Genomic DNA, 26,174 nt, shown 5'->3' with positions numbered 1-26,174 from the left:
CCTCGAAACCCTGCAGAGGCTTTGCACTGCGCGAAGAAGACAAGTCACACTTCTTGCCATGGTCTTAGAAAATGCTCTTTTACCACTGGATAGCACCAGGTGGCCCCTGGCTCTCTCCAGCCCCTGCCTGCACCCTCCTGTCCTGGGGCTCTGGCTCTGGCTCTCCTGATCTTCCAGAGGCTCTAGCTTGCCTGCCTCAGACTTCTTCCATCTGCAAGGCTTCTTAAGGGCATCATTTTCTCAAAACAGCCTACTGTCTCCACAGGAACTTTATTAGGCCTCCGGGTGTCCCCTGCACTTCTTTACAGTTAAGTTACTATGGATCAGCACATGTAAATGAAACATGTGCTTCTGCCTCTTGGAGTCATGCTCCCTGGGGGCAGAGCCGCACTGTTTCAGGAGGGCAGGTAAGCGCTGTGAGACCAGTCACCGAGGCAGAGGAGGCACCCGTAGGCTCCCATAGACACTTGCTGAATTACACAAGAAACTGGCTTCAATTCCGAGTCTCAAGTCTAGTCATGTCTCTTTTGAGGTTATGTGATTTTTGGAATAAACTGGATGAAATACTGGAAATAATAAAACTATCACTTTTTGTACATCCTTTCCCTCCTGCAAGTCATTCAAATTAAATTTTGCTTAATGTTTACTAACTATAACTAAATCTTTGAAATCAGTTTTCCATTCAATAAAGGGTAAAGGAAATTGTGTCCAATGGCGCACACCAGAAAATTATCAAGTGCTTGCTGGTCCGTGTGACAGAAGACCACTGCAGGGCAGTACCATCACTTCCACTGACAGCGACAGAAACACAGGCCTTGGGAAGAAAACGGAATCTGTATTAACACTCAGACTTCCTAAGTTTTTGTATTCTCAAACATTAAAGTATCTTTTTAGGCATTAAAATATAGTAAAAGTGAATACTGTAGTTTCAATACATAAACATCTCGTTCTATCAAAAAGGTCTCCACAACTTTCTACAACCCTAAGACACGCCTTCCTTCATGAAGCTCATTTTCACAATATATGGACTACAGTCACCCTGCTGTGCAGCATACGGATCTCAAAACCTGTTCCTCCTACTGAAACTTTGTATCCTTCAACCAACAACTCCCCAGCCCTTTCTCCCCCCATGAAAGCCCTAAAAATTCTCCATCCCTGCCCTGTCCCGTCCTCCTGCTCATAGGCCATTAAAAGGTACACTGGAAATAGGCAGAGGCAGGAGGAACAATGGCGCAGAGGCAGCGCTGAGCCCCGTCCACATGGAAGGTCCCGCCCGCACATGCCTCCCGCAGCTCCCAGGTCCTCATAATGTGGCTTGTGCAGTTTTACAATCAAACATACCCTTTTACACGAGGCTGTCCTGAGTGCGTTCCTGCACTAAGACACATATCGCCAGGATGCCTTATGTACACCATTTACTTATTACTAGGGATATTTTAGGAATTTCAAAGAGGCCACCAAGAGACAGTGTCCCTGAGAAATGGCTTGAATGCCCGCCTGAGCTTGCCTGGATCAAGGAAGAATCAGGAAGGCCCCGGCAGTGGAACAGCTTATGAGACTCACACACACCTGTGTGACGAGGCACATGACACATCCCCACAAATGAAAACCACTGCCTGACACAGAAATCATACTCAGTGTTTAATGAAGAATAGAAAGATGGAAAGAGACGGGCGAGGAAGGCTGATGTTACAAATATAAACTTTGTCAGCACTTTCAAAACAATAGCAAATACACTTAAATACATACAAAGTTTATTAAAAATAGGTTGCAACTGAAATACAGTAGAAATGGAAAACTACAGCAGTTTTGATGTTTTCTCATAGTAATGCACACTTTTGAAAAGCACTTTTACACATATTCACATTTGACCTCACTGCCCAAAGATGGCCAAATCCACTTGTATATGGGTTTCACAACCACGCATATGAACATCCCTGTATGTAGATATTTACATGTATCTGCATGTTCTCATGTGTATTTTTCTATATATTAACAGAAAAGTAATTCATCTGCATCTCTTTAAAGAAAGTGTGGATTTAGTGGCCATAAGGCTGCCAGTGTTCTCAAGATATTTGGGAGGCGCTTGCTTTTCCCAGAACCTCTGCCGCAAGCAAGCAAATCCTTCCTAAACACTCAGAACCATTTCACTCTCTTACTCAAACAAGGAAATGGTAAGAGCACACTTTCAAATAAAAACCCTGATAGACATAAAAAAATATTTACACTCGCATTTTTAATGATTTATCATACAACTCTTATTAAAAGTGATTTCGAAGGCAGTAAAAGCCCCTATGCTTCTCTTTGAAAGTGTGCCTATTTTCCTAACCTACGTATGTGTAAGAGAACAATATGGTACAGAAAAATCATTTGGACTCCACCAAGGGCTTTGTCAAATAGAAAATTTGCTTGTAATCACAAAGTAATTTATCATCTTAACACCAGACAATATAAAACACACTGAGGTCCGTCTCCCCAACATCAGCCACATATCCACAGCTGAAGAAATAACAGTGGTAACTAATAATTCAACAAATTAAAATTAAATAACTCTATTACAGTATAAAAATAGCTTGAACTTCCATATGAGTTATTCTTACAATATTTAAGTTACAGATGCCCTGTAATTGAATTCCTTCCTTTTCTTGACGGCATACACATGAAAATCTCTTTCTTTTTCAAATTAAAAATGTCTGAGTGACAGCTGTGCTTGAGGGGTTCCTACTCATCTCCCATTCTTCTGTCGTTCCCAGTCACACGAACATTGCTCCAATCAAGATATCTTCTTTTACAGATGCCTGGGAACAGCTGAAGTTTAGTTAACTTTGTACTGTAACTGTCATCTTTAAATTTACCAGTGATCTATTAAGTCTAACAATAATCTGGTATTTATAAAAATAAAATCCCCTAAGCTTAAATCCTCAGAATTTTCTTTCAGAATTAAAATTAATCAAATATTTAGAATTGATCAGAAGAGCTCAGATTTGCGAGGAATGAGTGGAACAGTCTCGGATGTGCGTCATCGCACAGGAAGCTTTGGCCTAAGCCGTTTCACGATACAGACTAGGATATTGTGGGAACAGACACAATCAGGGGACATGGGAGGAGCATGTCGTCACATGTTCCTTCCTGGGTAGAAGAGTGTGTGGTCACTACTAAACAGTGCCAACAACAGTCTGAATAGTTCAAGCTATTCTCTGCTTGACGGCTAAAATCAAGTTTCTGAAAAAAACAAAAAACAGAAACAGAACTTCTTTGTGCTCCTCGGTCGATGATGAGGGGAAGATGGGAAAGAAGACACATCCATTCTCTCCTCCTGCCCTTAGTTCTGTCCCCTTTGAACTCAGGACTCCAAAAAAGAAACCAACAAAAAACTTATCCTCATGTGAGTTAGATAATTAAGAAACTAGACAGTGTTTAAGTTACGTAAACGGCAAGCTCATGGTAAAGTAAAATTTCTTGGAATTGAAACATTTCTAAATCCCAACAATTTTAGAAACAGAAATTGTAAATCACTTAGAAATATGACCCCCTTCCTCCTTCCTCTTCAAACTCGCACCTACAAACCCACAACCGAGAAGATTTTGGGGTAAATACAAAGTGTCCTCCTCATTTCTTTTTCATTTTGTGTTCAGTTCATTCTCCAGTTCTGTTAATTTACGAGAGGCTTTCACTTTATTGGATACATCTTGACCTTGTGAAAAAAGACGTTGGCGTTCCTTGAATGTCAAGTTTTCAGGGGCCCCAGAACTTCCAGGTAAATCTGCATCTTGGCTGCAGAAGAGGGCAATACGAAAGATTACTGGACAAACTAGAAACCACCTGTCAACAATTACATACGTTTGCATAACGGCAATTAAAATTTTCAGACTCATTCTTTGTTGAATTGTGCTATAACTTCTCCTACAATTGAAATCACGGGCTGTATTTAAACCCATCTAGAAAACAAGGGCACCATGTTTTCTTGGCTAAAACATTAACTTTCCCCAGTCATAGTCCACTCTCAAAAACCTTGTAAGTTAGATTTTAGCAAGCAGGCAATTCTTACCAGTTAAACAAGTGTAACCTGAGGGGTGCAGTTTTAAAATACAGCACTTTAAGGAATCTTACATGTACCTGAGAGGCATCTATAAATATGCCAAAGTTAATAATAAGTTACAGAATGGTACTGATGATTTTTCTGGTGAGTTCAAATTCACTGTTTTAAGAACACTTGGGGCAATAGCATTTCTGACTAAAATCGAGGTGAGGGCATAGAGTGAAGCCATGAAGTCTGTTTATATAATTTAAAAGTGCCATGAAGAGTGAAAGGGGTCATCAGGTACAGATGAAGTTCCTTGTCTAGCGCAACTGTCCATACCTTTTAGAACGCTTCTCTTTCGCATCCCGATAAGCGTCATGGGCTCCAACAGCTGCTCCGGCAGATCCTGGGTAAGAGTTTGGTCCTTTTCCATGAAAGAAACAGTACAAGTTAAAGTACTTCATTATTTCTAAGCTTTACTCATGATAAAGATGCAGTGCTCAGAGAATAAAAAAATACCTTTACTGATTAAGCAGGAAGGTAAAAGACCCTTCATATTGTATCAAAATTTCATCAATTTGAAATTCATCTCTGTTGGTGGCCTGAGTAATCCAATTACTACTCTGAAAAGGTGCTAAAAAACTGACCTGACACCCTTCATTATTAGAGAGGAATACTGCCCATGGCCCCGCTCTGCCTCGGACAGCAGAGCAACTCTGGGTGAGTGTAATAACATCAACCCATTCTGGGTGAGTGTAACATCAATCCATCGGCAACATTTGCCCTGTTCCTACTGGCTTCAGGGGATTGCTAAGGATCAAAAGATGTGATGCAGATACAAAGTTTTAAATGTATCCAAGTAATAATGTCGCTAAGTGTATCCAAGTAACAATCAATGTCATATTGTTAAAATCATAATACAGTAAATCAGTGTTAATGTATTTCTATTAATTGTAGCATTAGAAAAATTCACACTTGAAAAATCTGCTGACAGTGTAATACAGGCTGGAGTAACAAATGCTCAAACTATTTAGCAAACACTGACAGCAATGAATATTGGATTAAACAGGCCACAAAAGTAGTACAATATTTTCACATTAAAATTCTTTTTCAAACAACTTGCACAAAAATACATTTTTGTTTCTCTTCTTCTACAAAAGGGCCTGCTGTGCAGAACTTATCTGACGTACTGCAGACGGGACACAGCTGCCTTTTGAAGGGTGCCTCTTTGCACTGCACCTTTACTCAGGTTTCCCACCACCACTGTGGAGGACGCCATCCTCAGCTAAGACTCAAAAGATTCAACAGAAACACATCTCTACCTTATGACAATCTATAGCGGGCCTTTAGATAAATTACTGCATGGAGACATTTTTTTCCCATTTTAATTCCCAATTTTTTATCTTGTTTATTTATTTTTTTTTTTTTGAGATGGAGTCTCGCGCTGTCGCCCAGGCTGGAGTGCAGTGGCGCGATCTCGGCTCACTGCAAGCTCCGCCTCCCGGGTTCACGCCATTCTCCTGCCTCAGCCTCCTGAGTAGCTGGGACTACAGGCGCCCACCACCGCGCCCGGCTAATTTTTTGTATTTTTAGTAGAGACGGGGTTTCACTGTGGTCTCGATCTCCTGACCTTGTGATCCGCCCGCCTCGGCCTCCCAAAGTGCTGGGATTACAGGCGTGAGCCACCGCGCCCGGCCTATCTTGTTTATTTTTAAAAACATTGCGTTGTATCTTTTGAGCTTTGTTTTAAGAATGATACTGGCTTTTTCCACTGGTAAAATTAATTCTTCAAAATTTTCAGAACTTTTAGACTTAAGAGTATCAAATATCTTTAGCTGACTCTCTATGAATACTCCAAGTCACAGATCATTTTCAAAAAGCTTTAGTGATGAATCTTTCATATAGTGCTATGTTCAAATCTGGTATTACTCATTCCAATTCACATCTTAATGCTGTTCCTCTCACTGTCCAGTGGAAGAAGCCGAGTCCATCTGCAGAAGCATGCTTTACCAGAGCGCTCGCGACAGAAACAGAGCTGAGCAAGGAATGAGATCATGCTAGTGAAATGAGGAGGACAAGGTCAGAATGTGCTCTGCACACGGTGCAGACGGCTCTGTACATTACGAAGAAGTCTTCGAAGAGGCGGAGCAATCAGATGTCGGCTATGACCTGGTCCTGTGTGGTACTTCACGTGTGCAGTAAAATAAGGGTTAGTGGTAGGACTGAGAGCCAAGATGGTGAGCAGTGACACCTCACTATAATACTTGGCTACCAAACCTCACATTTCTGTCATCTTAAGTTCAGCTTATAAAAACTCCATACAAGGAGACTGATGGCATCCTGCTTCAAAATGTACCATTATTCCATAAATTTCTCTGAAAGGTACTAAATTATAGATATTTACAACAGATATTTCATAAAGTGATTTAATCCTGGCTTCCAAGGTGACTCAACCTAATATTATTATATATTAAACCTTCAAAGTAGATCAAAGCTCTGAGCCGGGGGGGAAAAAGACAGAATTCTGGCAAAATTCATCTGTTATTTGAGTAAGACTGACAGTTACACTGAGTCTTATTCTTCTTTCAGAATTGTGGAGTCCCATACACTGTTTATGCAGAATGACACAGGATTCAGAAGACTCTCAAACACTCATTAAAAGTAATACTCCTGTATTTGAAGATATTTAGTGCCAGAATTCCAGTCCCATTTAAGGTAAGATTAGTGTGAGATCTGAATCCTTATGAATTCAGCTATATTTTAAACATGGTGTCTCGAAAACACTGACTACTGAACCCATGCTTGTGACAGCCTCTAGGCCCTGCCCCCTGCAGAACTGTCCTGCTCTACAGTCAGCGTAGGGGGTTTCCCTAAGGTCAGCTGCACGCCTGCTAAGGTCTGGCTGCTGGTGTTACTAGGTGCTAAGAGTGCAAGTAACAGGAAGCAGTGAAGCCAGTTAGAGGAAAAGGGGATGAGAGGAATTTCACTGTAACTGGGGTCTCTGGACTCTGGCGTGAGGCAGCCTGCACGGAGATTATGAAGCCAACAGTTAACCAGCTTAGCAGATGCTCCGGCCACACCAACCAAACCACCATGAGAATGCATGATTTATTCCACAGGCTACTTAATCCAGAACAGAAAGTTCTACCAATATTAAATAATGGAAACTTGTAATTATAACACTTTGTCTTTAGAGACACTACAATGTGTGAAAAGGCACTTGTTCAAACAAATATAAGGTCATTTGTAGAGACAGAAAATGAAAGCCAAGACCAACAGTACTTCAAGTGATTTGGGAACAACACAGGAGGACTGATTGTCAGCTGATCAAAGAAATGGAACTTTTTAAAGTGCAAAAGAAATCGGAGTACTAAGATATCTACCAAAGAGTATCAGCAAAGAACATTACAATCAGAGGCAGAGGAGGATCACCATGCTGAGACCAGTGATCATGTGACATCCAAATTCCAAAGCAAGTACGATCACCATGGACCATACTACAGGGCAAGTGTGCAGAGAGATGCTGAGGTTCCAATCATTAAGACAACGAGCGCTGATTTGTCACTCTTTTACCTCTACCTTTGCAGTGGCTGGGATGGTAGGAGCTGGATTTTTTTGGAGGGGGCGGGGGCTGGCCTTTTTTGTGAGCAGTACTGTTGGCTTTGGCTGGGGATGGCTGGAATGAGTTCGAGAGAAAGATGCCATCGGAGGCCGGGCGTGGCTGGCAGGGGGGTGGCCGTGGTTTAAGAGGGGCAGGAAGAAGGTCCCCATGAGACACTCTCGTGCTGGAGTACTTATCCTGACCTGCTAGGCTGCAGTCCTCCTCCTCCTCCTCCTCATTGTATGCAACAAACTTGGCAGTGAACAGCGAGTCGGGGGAGAGGACCTGGGTTTTGAGGTAGGAGGCGTTTCGCTGAGGCGGGGGAGGAGGGGCGCCGGGCGCGGGGGACTGGGACGAGGGCTCGTAGTCCCGCGGAAGCGGAGGGCGGCACAGACCAGGTGCCTCGGGCTCCAGCAACCTGCGCGCCGCCTCGTCGTGCTGTCTGCGCCTCTCAGCTTCCAGGCGGCTGTAATACCCTTCTTCCTGTCGCCTCTGCGGGCGGGAATAGACAAGAGTGCAAAGGTCAGAGGTCAGAAGGGAACAGCCGACCCACTGGGCCTTCAAAGGGAACAATCCTCATCATCACACTGATGTCAAAGTTGAATAGTTACAATTCCTATATAACAGAAGCAGCAGGTCCATCCGGAGTCTTCTCCCGAGGCTTACAAGTCATTAACACTATTCTGGATTATTTGACAGAAAACTGCTCAAAAGCACGGAATGGATTAATTCTCAGCCTCCTGCTTCCCAGTCACTTATGCCTCTCCATTATCCCAGTGGACTGAATTCTCCTCTGCTTTCCTTCTTTCCTTCCTCCATGCTCCTGTTACTTCTTTCTCTCTCTCCTCTTCTGATTTTGGCAGGATATGAACTTACCTGTTACTGCAGTGTTTAAAGATAACGCAAAACTAAAAATAGGCTGTGACTGGCTTTCTATAGCCAGCACTTTCCGAAAGGCAAACTTGCGTTCTTTTTCACTGAGCCCCCATGAATGCAGAGGAGCAGTCCTTCCTGGACAAGGAGGACGTGACTGAACCACCCTGTCTACTTCCGGTTACTAGGAAGGAGATCAACAGGAAACCAGAAATGAAAAAAAAAAAAAACCCAAAAAACACTCATTCTCCCAGAGTAACAATCTAACAAATATGCTTTCCATAGTTCTTAACTTATATTTCAAATCTTAATGAACTCCCTGACAGACAGAAAATTAGAGAGCCAGGAATTAACAGCAACAGCAACAAGAGATTCAAATATATTTTGACACATACTGTACATGTTTTTCTCACATACATCTGCACAAACTACAGTTGACAGTGTTAAAATTATTTTAACATTAAAAAAAGGTAACAGCACAGTTTTGTTAAAGATTGACAAAAGTTTTAGAGCACAAGAAAAAAGTAAATAAGAAGGGGGATGAAAGAGCAAACAGAATAAACTGCCTCGAGTAAATGTTTAATGCTGTGAAATGAAGTACAATGAATTTTAAATTCGTTCAACCGAAGAAAACTAATTTGAGAGACCTTGCTGGCATTCAGTGAAAAGTTGTTAGTCCTATTTTCAATTTCATGCTGTATTTTCTCCCTACTCCCTCTAGAGCCACACACACACACACACACACACACACACACACACACACACACGAGTGAATATGCAATATCACTCCACCTTTTGAGGGAGAAAACTCTTAAGAATAAATGCCAGCCCAATTACTGCCCTGAGCCCAATTTCTCATTGAATCTTCTTGCTCTATGTTTAGAAATCCTGAAGGAAGACTCTCATTTTCTTGTCTACACAGAGTAAGTGTTCCCTTGGAGTGAGGAACAAACCAGAATGACTTCTTGTGGCTTTTAAATGGAACTATCAAGAATCTTGGTATTAACATGAAGAACAGTTGCTTGATAACATTTTAGGGAGAAATCAAAACATCCTCTTTTAGTTATACCAAGAGCAGATACAATTACAAGACGACTTTATTCTACCCAACAAATGAATGGCACATTTTTCTATAACAAAGCAAACCCATGAGTTTTGGACATTCTGATATAAAAATAGGTTATTCGCCTTCTTTTTACAGTGACCACTTAATTATAGAAGCAGTTACTAACACAAGTGTATTTGACATAATCATGAGTTATGAAAACACATTGGAAAAATTAAATAACCCAAGAGTTTCTCAACATAGGAAAAACATAGCCTGGTCCTCTCTGCATGTGCTCTGTGCTGCCGTGACAACCCAGCTGCCCCCGTCGAGGCTCCAGCGTGGCCAGGACTGGGCCCAGCTGTAACAATGGGCACTGTGCAGGGCCTGGGACAGCCAAGCTGGCACTGACCTGGAAAAATACAGCCCTCCAAACAGCCAGGGAGTGCTTTCACGGAACAGCAAAGCAGCAGCAAACACCGTCAACACTCAGACATCAAGCGGCTCAGCATTTTGGAAATCTGATTTCCTTAGAAAGATCATCAATGTTGACTTACCATTACACAAGTGAAAGACTCATAGGGGAACCTAATCCTGAAAGCTCAAACTCTTTGAAAGGACTTCAAACGCTATTCAGAGTCAACAGATAATATGATAATAAACTTAGAGGGCAAAGGTCTACGAAATGCAGAAATCACCAATGCAGAAATCACCAATTTCAACACAGGTGAGTGTCCTTATTCACTCTACTCCATTTAAGTGAAGTCACATCATGTCTATCAAGCTTACTCTTAGATTGCTCTATATCCTAATAGATTATATCACTACAAAAAACTCCCTACAAGTTCTTTTCTGTGAACAGTACACTGTTCTATTAATATAGTTCACTAGACTATCGAAGAAGGAATTATTAATAAAAACTAAATTTTCCGCCATCAGAAGTTGTAACACTGAAAGCTTCTACCTTCACAGAAGGGAAGTAACAGAGAAGAGCAGCTTCTCTCAAACCACACAGAGCAACACGCAGTCCCCTCGGGATGAAACAGGCCCCCACAGGGAGCTCAATGGCTACAGCCTCTTCATCCAGAGGGCATTGGCCACACACAGGACAAAGGGAGATATGGAGAGAAACATCTCAAAATCCCCATTTCTCAGAATGTCAAAATTCGCTGTCATTTTAAAATTCAATTAAAAGGGTTACTTGACTTAAAAACACACACACACAAATGAAAATAAGTAACTCAGAATATTTACTGGATTACATACTAAATTTTCCTGTATCATGTTTTCTAAGCCATCTGCTCTCTTTACCATCAACCAGAAGTGAGTGATTTGAGTAAACCATCTATTTGAAATGTTGAATGGCAGCCAACTGTCTTACTATGCTTCTACTGCTTCCCACGGTCCACATGCCATTTAAGCAATCACTGAACAAATGTCACCTTCACAATGACAAGCTGGGCCATGTCCAGTAAAGATGAGTGCCCGAGGAAACGAACCCTTTGCAAAGAGGCTCACTGCTACACACACCCAAGAGTTCAGAAGTTTGAGGGAGACAAAACTTGGCAGATAAGGGGATCTGGAGACAGTCCAGAAGAGAGGTAGGTGGGCCAGACGGGGTAAAGTTGCTGGTCCAATCACAAAGCTGGGGGAGCCAGGCCCTGCTCTGCCTTGTGCTTCTTAAGACACACAGAACTTCCAGCCCGCTCTGCCCCAGCCAATCGATTACGTTCAGGCTAACTTGGTAAAATTCTAGCTGCCCTTAGAGGACCATAACCTTTTCTTCAGCGTCTCGTTTTGTTCGCTCCTCCTCCTGCCGCCGGCGCTCTTCCTCTTGCCTCGCTCGGTCTTCCGCTTCCCGCTTGCGCATCTCTTCTAACTGCTGCTGCCGCCTCCGCTCCTCGTCCTGCAACTAACAACAGGCTGACATTAATCTCCCTCCACAAACTCCACAAGCACAAGACATAAAATGCACACATTAAGACAAGTAGACACACATATACACATACACACACACAGAAAGTTAAATGCAAAATACCAGGTTAAAATCACTGTTGGAAGATAAAACTTTTTACATTTTTTTAGCTCTACAATTTTAAAATAAATTACCTAAAAACTGTTGTCACAAATCCCAGAGTTATTCCTCCATTAATCATGGCTATAAGATGGAATTTATCATCTACATTCACACATTCAACAAGCACAATTCTTTTACTGGAACAATATTAGTTAACCCGTTCACGTAACTTAACAGGCTCAAACAGATAGGCCCCACTTGATGGGCCTGCAGAACACACTTAACACCTCCTTCCCTCTCCCTTTTCAATTTCCACTATGAATGTCTTGTAGAAGAGGGAGGCCCCCACTTGCCTCTGCATAGGTGAGACAGAAGCAGGTGACTCCAGTGGGCCGGGCAGTCATCGGTCTTGCCTGGGGACCAAGGCCTGCCACTCTCTTTCCTCTGCCCTTTGCCATCAGGTCCTTCCAGATCCCACCCTGGATTCAAGAATTTCCTCCTGACTCAGGAGCACCCTACACTCTGCACCATGGACCCTGAAACTGAGATGGAAGCACCCTACGGTCTGCACCATGGACCCTGAAACGGAGATGGGAAGGAGCCCTATCTCACCCTCCTGTCTCACGCTCTTCTGTCTGGACCTAATGTTGAACTCTCAGTCAATACAATCCATTCTGTTTTCAGGTAACCACAAGTCAAGAAGTCCTTATGTTAACAATTCATTACCTGACTGTTTTTCTCTTTTTGGTCATTCAAGTTCTGCCTTTTTGAAACAACACAAAAAGATACCTTTCCTTCGTATCATTCAAATACTTAAGGATGTCCTTCAAATACCTAAGTCTCTTCTTTTCAATTTTTAGCTCCTTTATCCTTCTGCTCACATCTCTATGTACCATAGGTTGAAAATACCTTTCCTAAAGAGGAACCCTGGATTAACAACCAGTGAAGAACAGAAAGACTCACCCTTTTTGTCTCAGATACACAGCTTTTCTGTTATTCTAGTCTAAAATAATGGCAACTTTGAAAATTGTGTTCTCCATTTACTTATCTGTATAGACCTGTGCTACAGGAACACCCACAGCTCTATTATCATACATCATGAAGAAGTAATCAATGTTTATAGGATTAAAATGAAACTTAAAGCCATCTAGTTCAATCTCTAACCACTTCAGGAATCCCTAACAGAAAATTCCTATGTGTTTCAATTTCTACAGAATTAGCAGTTTGTCTATACATTTTTTGTAGCAGAAATATAAGCATGTTAGCTGCTGGGATTTGAACTGTGTTTGTATTTTTTTTTTTAAATAAAAATCTAACAACTTCACTCTCCCTTGACTTCTGTGAAGAAAACACTGTATCTGGTGAGAAAGAATAAATTAACCTGTGTTATTAGGCTTTTTCATGTCAATAAACAATAATAAAACATCTTAGAAAAAAATTATAATTGCCTTCTCAAAGAGACAAATAATTGAACTGTCTCTAAAGACAACCTATCCATACCCCTGAGGGATGTTAGGATGACTGGCTTTTAGGGGGGTTATAGCAGGAGGAGATGCCACTAAGAACCCAGAAGGAAGCTATCGGTGATGCCTTGCCCCTGAGTTGACAGAACCAGCCACAGCTCCCCGTGGGCTTCCTGCATGAGGGGCCAGAGGAAAGGATGGAAACGTTCAACAAGGATTTCAGGGGTCAGGAAAAACTAGGAGAACTAGGAGAAACAGCTCCCAAACAAAAATAGCAAAATAGCCGGGCGCGGTGGCTCACACCTGTAATCCCTGCACTTTGGGAGGCTGAGGCGGGTGGATCACGAGGTCAGGAGATCAAGACCATCCTGGCTAACACGGTGAAACCCCGTCTCTACTAAAATACAAAAAATTAGCCGGGCGCAGTGGCGGGCGCCTGTAGTCCCAGCTACTCGGGAGGCTGAGGCAGGAGAATGGCGCGAACCCGGGAGGCGGAGCTTGCAGTGAGCCGAGATGGTGCCACTGCACTCCAGCCTGGGCGACAAAGTGAAGACTCCGTCTCAAAAAAAAAAAAAAATAGCAAAATAAAGCAAGTGAGAATATTAAATATTCTACAGAAAAGTAATTTAGGGTAGAATGTAAAATTGCATTAATGCAATATGGGTGTTATCCTTATCCCACAAAGCACAAACTAAGTTATGTTAATATTTTCTAGCCCCAATTAAAAATAAGTGCGGAGCAAGAGAGTGTTACACAATGGTAGAGTCCATTAGTTCTTTTAAATAGAAGTATATTTTAAGAAATCAGAACAATTATCATTTTCATCATTTTTTATAAATCTTTAAACAGGCATTTTCTTCTTAAAAACCTCTATTCTTCTAAATCTGGAATGCACTAAGCAAGGAGCCTCTCCCTATGTTCAGCTCATTAGTTACTATTCGTAAAGGAAGGCAAATTAACCAGCACCAGTGTTATCAAGGCAGTTTCTTTCCACTCTTTGGCTAATTCACATATTTCCATTTCCAAAACATAAATTGTTTTGCTCTTCAAAGCTATGTTGCTTTACTCCCACCATTCACAAAGCATTAATGAGAAAAATGAGACTCTCTTAATTTACTCAAAATAAGAGCTTAAAACAGTACATTGAATTGTATGGGTTACTTATATTCAGTAACAGTTAAAGGATATTTTAACTTAAATTACAAATTTAATCACCCTGCAATCCAGTGGCAAACTGCCTATTACATTAGCACTTTGATTAAAAGAATGAAAAGTTACGTGCTACCAAAATAGCCTTGCAGGAAGTGATATCTGAGGGGAGAGCAGAATAGATTAAAAAATAACTATTACCTGATGAATCAAGACCATGCAGACTGAAAGTTATTCTAAATCGAGAACTATGCTGGGATTTGAAAGCCAGTATGTGGCAAGCTTGAGGTAGTCCACATTCCCCAAAACAGGTATTTTCAGGATCTATCTATCTATCTATCTATCTATCTATCTATCTATCTATCTATCTATCTATCTATCTATCTATCTATCTATCTATCTATCTATCTATCTATCTATCTGTTGAGATCTGTGTGTTTATAATTTTGTATCATCAAAATGAAACTGGTATGTGAACATAAAATGGGGCCATAACATCCTTTACTTTTTGACAAATTACTAAAAACAGGACTCTGTTAAAGCCCTTAAAAAGCCTTTTTCTCTACAGACTTTTTCTGCGTATGCTCCCTCCCGTTAAAAATGTCCACGCTAAAAAAATTTTAAGGACAAAAACATGAAGAAAACTCCTGATTAGATCATTTATGACAAATGAATGACTGAATTGGAATGCCTTTGGTAAGTAATATATAACACCTGGATTTCAGCCCGAGCAAAAGTCTTCTCTATGTCTCAGGGACCGACTTGCTCATCAGGAAAACGAAATCCTCTCTCACAGAGGTAGAGTGTATTAAATGACACAGGAGAAACCATCCACTGCAGCACCTGGCACTCAGTAAGTGCTAGCTCCCTTCCTGTAGCACAGCCCACACACGTTTTTCAGATTTCAGTAAAATGACCACTTTATTAGAAGTTGTAAGATCTAGAGCTTAGCTGGTGAAAGGCCCTTGTGGCAGAGACTAAACAGCATAATCCCCAAGTAAGACAGTGTGGCTCTATGTGGCCTACAACAGAAACCTGAAGTTCTTTTAGGGCAACTGTTTTACGCAATCATACAAACTTTGTATTCCATTCTGTAATATGCATGTGTTGGTTTTAATACGAACATATTTCTTCTCCTAATTCCTTGAGTAAAACTGAGACTTTCTGAAGATGCACTGCGACTAAACTACAGCTTTGATATTCTGGGCAGGGCCTATTTTCATTCCAGAGGCATTCCAATTTGAATAGACAAAATACAGTCTGACTTCCCACAGATAGATTTCTCTGAAGAAATACTTCTGAAATGAGGCTTCCTACTAATTCCTGCTTGAAATTTTTATAAGGCTTTTAATCCAACCCCTTCTATACCTGGGATGCTCAAGAGGGTATGCCCAATTTCTACAGTTCCACGCAAAACAAACAAAAAAAAAACAGGAAAGCTGAATAGGCGGGAAGACCTAGCTTGGGTTTTCATGTAAGGAAAGCAGCAGAACCACTGAAATCTTTGAAAACATCTTTTCACTGGTATTACCCCAAGGGGGAGGAATTTCTCCTGTGAGTTCTCATGTTTTCTGAGTCAGCAGATGACCTATTAAAATGTGTTAACAAGACAAACCTGAGCTTAGCCACTGAGAGATTTGTCAACCAAGTAAATTTCAAGAAAATGATTCCTGCCACTACAGTGTTACAAAAAGAGGCATTTTTGTGTCCTAGAAAGAGCACTTAATATGAATTCAGAAAATTCTTGTTAAAACCTTCACTCTCACTTGATCCATGTGATACAAGCAGAGTATCCCTTATCCAAAATGCTTGGACCAGAAGTGTTTCAAATTTTGAATTTTTTTAGTTTCGGACTATTTGCATATACATAATGAGATATCCTGGGAACAGGACCCAAGTCTAAATATGAATTGATTTCTGTTTCATATACACTGTGTATATATATTTGAAATAATTTTGGACATAAAACAAAGCTTTGACTGCAACCTGTCATTGAGGTCAGGTGTGGAATTTTCTACTTGTGGCATAATGTCGGTGCTCAGAGTTTTGGATTTTGGATTCTGGATTTTCAGATTAGGAATATTCAACATGTACTGGCCAAGGCTCTCCCACAGTGGGTTTGGAGACCCTGGCTCTCACCTGCTCTGTGTGATACTGGGTCAATCTCTCCCATGCTGGCTTAGGCCCTTGTGCTCTGCCATAGAACAGGTTTGTCATGAGGAAGTGAGAGGAATATATGCAGTTATGTGGCAACCTGGAGCGATGAAGGCACGAGTCACACACCTTGTTATCAGGTGGAAAGACTAGCTACTTCTCGACGCTGTAGCCAGGCAAAGCTGCAGCCACAGTCACCGTCACCTCCATGGTCCTAACTGACCGGCTACTCAAGTTAGAGACAGGTCCAATGACAGGACAGAGTACTCTGCCGGGAGAAAACAGACGTCCTGATAATTCCAGGTGTCCCGGATTTGCACATGGTATAGAAAGGAAAAGCACTAAAGACACAATGGACTTCATCATAATCTAGTGCTGAAGGAGATCCCTCCAGCAAGTCAGACTTTGGTATGAACGTGACTTACACACCATCTCAGTCGTTAAAATAGGACACAACCTAGCAACAGCTCTACTCTTGAGCTGCCAACAGTCAGGAAGGTCACACACCTTCGAGAGCTTGGGACCTTGGCCTGGAATCCGATCCCACTCACTCGACTGTCTAGCACGCTCCAGAACTCTTCTAGAAACTTGGACAAAGGTCACTGTTCCCATGGAGGTGGCGCTACCCAGAAGACACAAACATGCCTAATGGTGAGTAATGTGTATAGCACGTCCACAGAGAAACATGCAGGACACGGTAGGCCGGTGGGCCGCTGACCCAAAGCAGCATGGGCAGGTGGGCCCCTCCAATATGAAGCAGTGGGGGAGGTGGGCCCCTCGTGGAAAGGTGGCATCTGAGAGACACCTGCATGTGCCAAGAGAGTCAGCCATGGAGACAGGCAGGGACCCTCCCAACGGCCCAGCGTGTGCAGGGTCACTAGAAGGCAGGCAGGCAGGCTGGAGGGCAGTGGGCAAGGGTGTGAAGACGAGATGAGACCCAGACAAACTTGGACCACCTGTCTAAGTGAAGGGAGAGACTTAGGAGGGCTGTGAGGATGTTCTCGTGGGACTGCTGTACGCTGTGTCAAGGCTGTCCTGTGAAGGGACTGGGGGGCAGTACCAAGGGGTCCTGCCAGTCTCTTGCAGTGACCCAGGCAGGAATGGAGAGATGCTCTGGTCACGGGGGCACAGAGGTTGGTCAGGTTGTGAGGAGGTCAAGCCAGTAGAGTTTCTGAACAGAGAAAAAAGGGGGTCATGCATGACTGTGGTTTCCTGCCTAAGCAACTCGAAGCATCAGCTGAAATGGGGAAGGCTGAAGGCAGGATGATGAGCAGTGCAAGGTGAGTGAAGCAGACAAAGATTTCACTTTGAGCATGCTGCACTCCAAAAGTCTTACTTGACTCCATGTGGAAATGTTACATGGGCAGGTGGATATCTGAGTCTTTAGTGTGCGAGAAGTTTGGACTAGAAATCAAATGGGGACATTGCTGGCATCAAAATGGTGCTACCGTCTCAGGTCAGAAGTGAGCACAGAGGATGGAGAAGGCATGCCCTGGACCGCCAGGGGTGACGGGTCACAGAGAGACCAGAGGGAAGAGCAGAAACCAGTGCAGGCAGCCTCCCAAATTCATGAAACTCAGCTGCTTCCAAACAGGGAAGGATCTGCCTCATTTATCTGACTACCTACCTGAAAATCCTGTGGTGTGTCTTAAGAAAATATCTTAAGAACCACACTGGGTAGCGTTGCTCCCCATATAGTCACATATTTGCCCTTATCCTTATTAAGGAGAGGGCTAATATCTTCACAGAAGAGGGTCTCCCAGGGTAACCTGCCAATTCTTACATAGCAAGAATTCTCTAGTTTTTTTTTTTTTTGAGCCAGAGCCTCGCTCTGTCCCCCAGGCTGGAGTGCAGTGGTGCAATCTCTGGTCACTGCAACCTCCACCTCCTGGGTTCAAGCAAGTCTCACGCCTCAGCCTCCTGAGTAGCTGGGATTACAGGTGCCTGCCACTGTGCCCAGCTAATTTTTGTATTTTGAGTAGAGACGAGGTTTCGCCATGTTGGTCAGGTCTTGAACTCCTGACCTCAGGTGATTCACCTGCCTCGGCCTCCCAAAGTGCTGGGATTACAGGCATGAACCACCGTGCCCAGCCAAGAATTTTATAAATAATGAGGTGCTATTAATAATATTTACTGGGGAACTGGGCTAAGAAATGCTCAGAAACATGTGGTTAAGATCAATATTAATACTCAAAATAATAATCTTTTAAAGAAAGAAACCCTCTGAATTATTTCTATGGAACAAAAACCTTATTGCAAGCATTATTTTACTGTTCATGTGTCATAGGATTCTTCATAGTATAAGAAATTCTCTTTGGGCCTGTAGAGCTGGCTGGTATCTTCAATGCCTCAGGTCAGCACTTGCTCAATGCTGAGCAAGTATTTGCTGAATGAATATCTCACACTAAGGTACCCCTGATTAGTATCTTCCAGCTACACCTATGTACACCAAAACACACAAAGAAGTAGGGAGAAAAATGTATACTTTTAAAATCTTTGTTTCATGTAAGAAAAAAAAAAAAAATGCAAAGCTCAGAAAATATGCCTTCCAATCACCAAGGAGGGGAGGTGTTTTTAAGAAAGGTTCCTCTCTAAGGCATTATTGCCACTGTGCTAAACTGAGAGGGGAAAAGGAAAAGGGGACTATTATTTGGCGAAAAGGCCATTAAAGTCAAACCTTGATTCATGGGTTTTAAATGTACTGTCTGATATTGGCTTTTGTCTTTAGAAGTTGACTAGAATTTGTCTTGAAGTTTATATAAATATATCAGAGTCTAATTGTCTAGCAGGTGATAAAAACACCACACACAAGCATAATGGGCCCTAAATGATGTGCCAAACTTCCCCAACACGACAATAAACACTTTGAATTTACAACAGACCATGACCTCAAATATTTCTCAGCAGACTGATAAATTGGCATGGCTGATAAACTGAATTAAAATCCACGTTATAGTATTAAAGAAAACACAGAATACATACATGTTCACTGGAAATCTCTTACTCTACCAATAGACAGTTATATCTTAACTGGCTAATAATGTCAATACCCTTTCAACTGAGTTTATAACAACTGAAGGTTTAAAATCTATGTCTAATGTAAAAAAAATGAAATAGATTACTCATTGCAAAATTTATTTCATTTGCTCATGTATTTATGACTACATAAGAATACACGGAATCAATTTATGACTGAAACTGAGAAAAGGTCAAAACCATAAACAAACAGTAACACTTAAAATTAACGGAGAAAAGCAAAGAATAACTAAATCTAGGAACATTCAAAGGCATGCTTCTAAAGTGTCAGGGACTCCATCTCCTGATGGAGGACACCCCTAAGGAGAACTGGATCTACTGAAAACATAAAACAGCCACCACTGAAAGCAAAGAAAATCAAGACAGGAAAAAAGCACCAAAGGGAAAGAAACAAGAACATACCAAATCTAGAACAGAGATTGCTGGCATAGCAGTCTGCTGCAGGTAACAGAGAAAGAAAAAAAAAAGAAAGATGAAGTGTGGAAAAAAAAGTTAGGTTTAGACCTGTAATCTGCCATCGGCATATTTTCTCACTATCATGCGTCATCTGTGTTTCAACAACTTGATGAGAAAGGTAAAGAACTGCACACTAACTTCTGTATTCAGAAACAGAAAAATGCCACATGGTATTAAATGAGTTTCATCATTAAGATACATAGAAAATAAAAAACAGCAAAATTTCCCTGAACTTTCTTATTTGGAGACTAAGATACTAATTGTAACAGAACTACTAAGCAAAAAACAAATATTTTTTACTAAATTTTCATGAGAAACTTTCCAAATATCACAATTCATACTAAAAGGCTTTGAAATATTCAGTGTTTTAACCCATTTGGAAAAGCTCTGAGACCTTTCAATAGAAGTTGAGTCCTCACAGAAAAGGACACTTCCAGAAATACTACAAGGCTAACTGTTCATTACTGTCAGGACACAGTTATAACAATAAGAAATGCTAACACTGTTGACTCATTTTGCCATACACAACAGTTGTATATTCAGAGTTGAAAATGCAGTGAAGGAAAAGACATCCTTTCATCTTTTGGGGTGTGGGCGACACAAGGCCGTGCACGTCCTTAGGTTACTAATGAATCCATCTGAGTGCACCCACGAGTGACACTGGCCAGAGCAGAGGAGCATGCACCTGACACCAGCAGGCTCAGGACCTTCCAGAGAGCTTCGACGGGGAGGGGCAATCACTCCAAGAATCCTGAACAGGAAATGCATAGTACTTTTAAAGTACCGTATTTTTAAAGCTACTTTTAAAGTAAAATAGCTATTAATTTAGGTGTTGGTTTTTCAAATAAAACAGCGCTTACAGTAAACACAGCTACTCATCAGGAAGTTTACTACTGATGACTTGAGAAATACTAATAAAAATAGTAGTAAAACAATGTAATAATTCACACTTTGGCCTCATTTAAGAAACTTAAGTGTCTAAGGGGATCCAAGCTGAATTTTGGGCAAAGTTTTATATATATACACATTTTGGCTGAGATATGTATATATTAAGAAGTATGTGTGAGAGAGACTTTTCAGGAAAAATTCACAGAGCAAATCGAAAAAGAATCACACTACTGGGCTCTAAGGATCTAAGGACTCACAAATTATTATCTAAGGTTAAATTTCATTGTGAGATAGAAAGATGAAAATGTCTGACCTAATAGCCCCTGGTAGAGCTTTACCATAAACTGCATAAAAAACAGTTGAAATTAGAAACAGAATCCAGAAGACAAAAAGAACATGGCTCTGGATAGCTTTTCTCAGAATATTGCACACACACTGTTTAAAAAAGAAAAAAGTCACTAAAACTCATGAACACAAAATGGTCAATAGCATTCTCTATAAATTAATATTAATAAATGCCCAAATTGATAGCAGTAAATGTCTCTTACCAGTTCTCTTTATAGAGTAACAAGGTATTGCTTTTATCTAAAATTTTTGCATAACAATTTGTTGTGTTAAATGAATTTAAATTTTACTTTTGTGAATTTATTTAAAACAAAAATCATTTTCATACTATAGAGAAATAAGAATAAAATCAGTTCTCAATAGCTTTATGCTACAATTGGAATATAATTGTTTATTACCTTAACAAATGCTTGCTTCATCAACAGTACAACTACTGTGAAGATTCTTTTTGGTAATGACTATAAATGTAATGATCTGAACACTTTCATTTGTTAACCACCACAAAATGCTGACAAGACCAGGGGCCAGTGATCGGCCCTATGTTTCTGTAAATAAAGTTTTATTGGCACAGAGACACACCCATGTGTTTACTTGTGTCTGTGGCTGCTTTCCTGCTACAACAGCAGAGCTGGGGGTTGCCAGAGTCCACATGGCCTGCAAAGCCTGAAGTATCAATCTGGCCCTGGAAGAAAAATTTTGCCTACCCCCAATCAAGATTATTACTGGTCATTAACAAATACTTGTTTTCTCAACTGGAAGTGTTAAGGAAAAGGATAATTATGAGTTTGCTAATGAAAACAATCAAGTTCCATTTGAATTGTATTTAATACTTGTCAAAGCACGTCTCAAAAAATTTAGCCTTATAGCCCTGACTCATTTCTCTACAACATCAGCCAAGAGAAACACATAGAATAAAATAGTATAAGCCTAGGGGCCCTTTTAATCCTTATCATCATGGGGGTGGGGGTGTCTAGCTATCCCCATGGGAAACACGTAGAAGGTGAAATAGGGACCACAGATGGGCACAGCCAAAGCCCTCTCCCCTTTACCCTCGCTCTTCGTTCAGCCTCCAGGCGCTGCATGATAAGCATGGTGTCCACATCGTCGTCCTCCTCCTCCTCGTCATCTTCGTCCTTCTGCTTCGACTCCTGTAGTCTCTTCTGGAACTGCCACTCCAGCATGAGCTTGCGCAGCCGGTCGCTCTCCTCGGCGCTGCGGTCCGGTTTGCTCTGGAGCTCCTGGATCTCCTTGCTCAGCATGTCCACGATGTGCATCTGCTGCTGCTTCTCCAGCTTCTCCTTGGCATCCCGCTTCCACGGGTCAGGAGACAGACTGTCCCCCGAGGAAAGCTCCTCTTTGCTGACTGTGATGTACTGCAAGTCCCTGCGCTCGATCGTGCGGGGCTGCTGCTGAGGCTGTAGCTCCCGAATGACTGTTTCCTGGGGCCGCTGGAGTGTGGAAGGCTTTTCGGGCTTCATCTGCTGTGTGGTCAGGGGAGAAAACGGAGCAGGGTTTAGGGACTGAGTGCGCATCTGGCCCAACTTCCTCTCCTGCTCTCTCCGCTTCCTCTCCCGCTCCTCCTCCAGGCGGGCCTTCTCCTTCTCATACCAACGCTGATGTTCCTCTCTCTTTTTCCGTTCGGCAGCAGCCACCTGCGCAGAGGGTAGTCCTATCTGGTTGGTGGAAGGGGGTGGTGGGAGAGGCAAATCCATGGACATTCCATCGAAATCACCGGCGTAGTGGACGGGAGGTGGCGGGGGTGGCGGAGGCAGGTCTGTTCGGATTGGCTGGGAGACGGCCACAGGGGTGGCCGGTATTGCTGCTGGTGTTTTCCAACGGCCAGGGCCACTTTTGGTCAGTGTGGAAGCAGGGGTGACCGACTTAGAGGAATGGTTCAGGTGCTCTTGGCTAGATGTACTGGAGTCCAATGAGGAGCTCTGATTTATCCACATATCACTATCAGACTTTCTGTCCATAGCTGCCTCTATTCGATGCCGCTCAAGTTGGTAAGCTTTATCTTCTCGAAGTTCTTCTTGGGAACGTGTAACACGCTGGAAAAAGAAAAAGAACTATTATATTTCAGCCATTTACTAGAAATTACCAAATATCCACAGACATTTTATCTTCAGACAGACGAAAAACTGTTAAATGAGTGTACAGAAAGAGACTGAGACTGCCCTGCAAGGCTCATTGGCTAACGTGGAATAACAGTGAATTTATCTGTGTAAAGAGAAAAGCAGCCAAGCGTGGTGGCTCAGGCCTACAATCCCAGCACTTTGGGAGGCTGAGGTGGGTGGATTGCTTGAGCCCAGGAGTTTGAGACCAGCCTGGATAACACAGTCTCTGTCTCAACTAAAATTAAAAAGGAAAAGCTGCGCTTTCTCTCTGCATTGAGGCCCTTTGGTGCCAGTGCCCATCCTCATCCTCCTCACCCTCCTGCAGTGCCCTGCACCATCTCCAGCGCAGGGACCAGACATGCGACTTGGACTTCAAAGCAATGAGTGTGTTTATTCATAATATGTAAAAATCAACAACAGGTATTTCTCTAATTACTATTACGAGTAATTATTATATCTTAAACATTTAACCATCCGTGACTTTCTGCATTTTACAAGCTAAGGAATGGCTTTCTGGGCTCTGTGGCAGAGCTGTGCATAGTAATGCAAGGACATGTCCTACACATCTGAGATACATCCGCTCCAATATCAGAAAGGTCTAAAGTGTACTGGTATAAATTTGTTGAACACAAAGGTAGGGGTGTGTGTATGTGTGTGTGAGAGCGACAGAAATGAGACACACAAACACACAGAGAGAAAAAGAAGTGAGTACACTTTTTGCAAAGGGCTAGTCTAAAATCTGAGAAATGGCACATCTGAAAGGAGTCTACTCAGATAAACATGATCACTATGAGGTCTGAATCAAACATCTTTTTCCTGCCCTGTTAATGAACACAAATTAAAGATGTAAATCGGGAAAACAAATTATTTCCTTTTTCTTAAAAAGCAAACCAACAAAAAAGATGAAGTATCACTTCAAAAACCAGTAGTCTCACAGAAAAACCGAACATTTACTCCCAACGTTTTGCTAGAGCTTTACTTAGTACATAGAGAGTCTCATTACTGGGTACGAAATCTATGGACTACATAAAAACAGAGACTGTGCACCTACCGCCACTCCCTGCTGCTGGAAGAGCTGACCTGAGTCGCTTCTCTGCTCCCTTAAGACTTTGCACTGGCCCTGGCTGCTGGCTTGCACTCTCCACCTCCCCGCTTAAACCCCATCATAACTTTTCATTCCACACTCTGGCCTGCCGCACAGTTCCTCAATTCTCTCCTCTAGGTATTGTTTACCCATGTTGTGAGGTAGAAACAAGTAGCAGCTGTATACTATAAATGTGAAGACGTAATGCCAGTCCCACAGAACAGGAAATACTGTGCATAAAAATGGGATTCAATGTATGCACTACAAATTGGATTGTCTTGACGTATGGGAAGCAGATTCTACTGAGTCCTAACAAAAAATACTAGAAGAACTAGGGCACAAAATTACTCAATTTTTAAAGAGAAATTTGGAGAAAGACACCTCCTCCCAGAGAACTCCAGCTTTTGGTGACAGAGTGTGTCCAAAACTCCCAAGACTGGGCCGTTGCAGGTGATCAGGCCCACCTAGGAGAACAGCAGGATGGACCAGCACACCAGACAAAAGGCCAAGATGAAATCTCCTGACGGCCAGTATCTGTGGCCTGAGAAGCATTTTCTTTCCTCAGAAAACAGGCTCCTCCTCATGTGTATCACAGCGTCTATCTCAGTGCAATCCTCTCTCCTCTGCCTACTGTTCTCATTCTTCAAGGCTCAGCTCAAATCCCATCTCAACTCTGAATTAGTCTTTTCCACCACTCTAAGAAGGCTGATCTTCAGAATTCCCAGAGCATTTGCGATCCAGAGCATGTATTTGTTACAAAGATCTAGACTGCACCTCTTTTTAAGTATATCTTTAATTTTTTCTCCCAATCTTTCACCATACAGTTATCTTTCTAAAAAGAAAACCACATTTGATAACGTTCCGAGCTTAACTACTCAGATTGGCATCTCCCATCTACTAATGTGGACAAAAATCCAAATTCCTTAGCCGTCATGTCAAGCCCTTCTGTCTGGCCCCACCTATCTTCACTGCCTTAGATCTCGCCACCTCCTTCACCTCCACTCAGGGTTCCTGCTGAACTACTACACATCTCTGTGCCTTTCCCTCCTCCTGGAAGGCCCTTCCGTGCATATGGCTGTGCCCAGGTTCTCGTTTGAGACTGAGAAGCTCCATCCCCTGCTGCGGCCTCTTCTCCCACAGTACTGACCATGCTGGGTCTGATGTGTCTGTCTCATTTCCCTGCCACACCATGAGCTCCCACAGGCAGGGCAGGGACTGATAGAGTGCAAAATATACCACGTGAGTTCTAATTTCTCACTTCTAGAATCAGTGAACTTTGTCTTAAAAATTATAAGGCCTTATATTCCTAACATTTTGTTAATCAAACATCAGAGAATAATCCTTGTTCTTATTAAGTATTCTATCCTATCTCCTTTTTCCTCAAACTTAACTACAAAACCATTAAGGAAAAAACAAAAGGCCAACAATGCTGTTCTATAGAAAATATTAATCGTGTCTCAGAACTCAGTGTTTACTCCTTGAGAGGTGAGAAGTGTGTGGAATCTTTGATTTCTAACCTGAATTGCAATACTGGAGTGATTACTATCTGTGTGCATATGTGGCTTTTCCTCATAATTTGGCCACTGGTTCTGAGGAGGAGCCATCCGATCCTGGGATTTGGAAGCTGGGAAGGTAAAATACTCTCTGGTGTACGTCTGAGTGGGGATGGGGTAGGCTTCAGGTCTAGGCGGAGGCGTCTGCTCCTGTAAAATGTGAAGAACAAAGAAAAGTGAGCTTTTTACAACCATACAGACTAACTTGATTTTCATTGATCTGTTTTAAAATTTTAAAAATAGTATATATGTTAAATACTGCATTAAAAAATGTTTTATCCATACTGAGAATAAATAACATTTCATTTTGCCCAGACTTACTAATTTAAAACTGATTTACCTGACTAGTATATTAAAAATCAAAAGATAAAA

General features: G+C 42.0%; 1 protein-coding gene and 1 long non-coding RNA gene across 19 annotated transcripts in view; one reads left to right on the top strand and one right to left on the bottom strand.

The window, feature by feature from the left end:
• Positions 1-1,628: 1,628 nt before the first annotated feature.
• AFDN (afadin, adherens junction formation factor) overlaps positions 1,629-26,174 on the bottom strand; it is a 142,243-nt gene continuing 117,697 nt past the window's right edge. For 8 of the 18 annotated variants that reach the window (XM_021938064.2, XM_021938070.2, XM_021938073.2 and 5 more), the window contains 7 exons: positions 25,767-25,952; positions 22,098-23,099; positions 19,762-19,797; positions 11,318-11,452; positions 7,601-8,114; positions 4,361-4,445; positions 1,629-3,774 (listed from right to left, as the gene is read on the bottom strand). In XM_021938064.2, coding sequence (XP_021793756.2) covers positions 3,621-3,774; positions 4,361-4,445; positions 7,601-8,114; positions 11,318-11,452; positions 19,762-19,797; positions 22,098-23,099; positions 25,767-25,952 — 2,112 coding nt within the window. In that variant the 3' untranslated portion in view covers positions 1,629-3,620. The remainder of the gene's footprint in view (positions 3,775-4,360; positions 4,446-7,600; positions 8,115-11,317; positions 11,453-19,761; positions 19,798-22,097; positions 23,100-25,766; positions 25,953-26,174) is intronic. The other 10 variants (XM_021938076.2, XM_021938077.2, XM_021938078.2 and 7 more) reach the window with 6 other exon arrangements.
• Positions 8,775-12,279, top strand: LOC116275402. The gene is made up of 2 exons (XR_004184492.1): positions 8,775-10,267; positions 12,019-12,279. It is a non-coding gene; the product is annotated as an uncharacterized LOC116275402 (long non-coding RNA).

This window comes from Papio anubis, chromosome 6 (genome assembly GCF_008728515.1).
Source record: "Papio anubis isolate 15944 chromosome 6, Panubis1.0, whole genome shotgun sequence".
Taxonomy (NCBI): Eukaryota; Metazoa; Chordata; class Mammalia; order Primates; family Cercopithecidae; genus Papio; species Papio anubis.
This window is presented reverse-complemented; position numbering and strand designations above follow the sequence as displayed.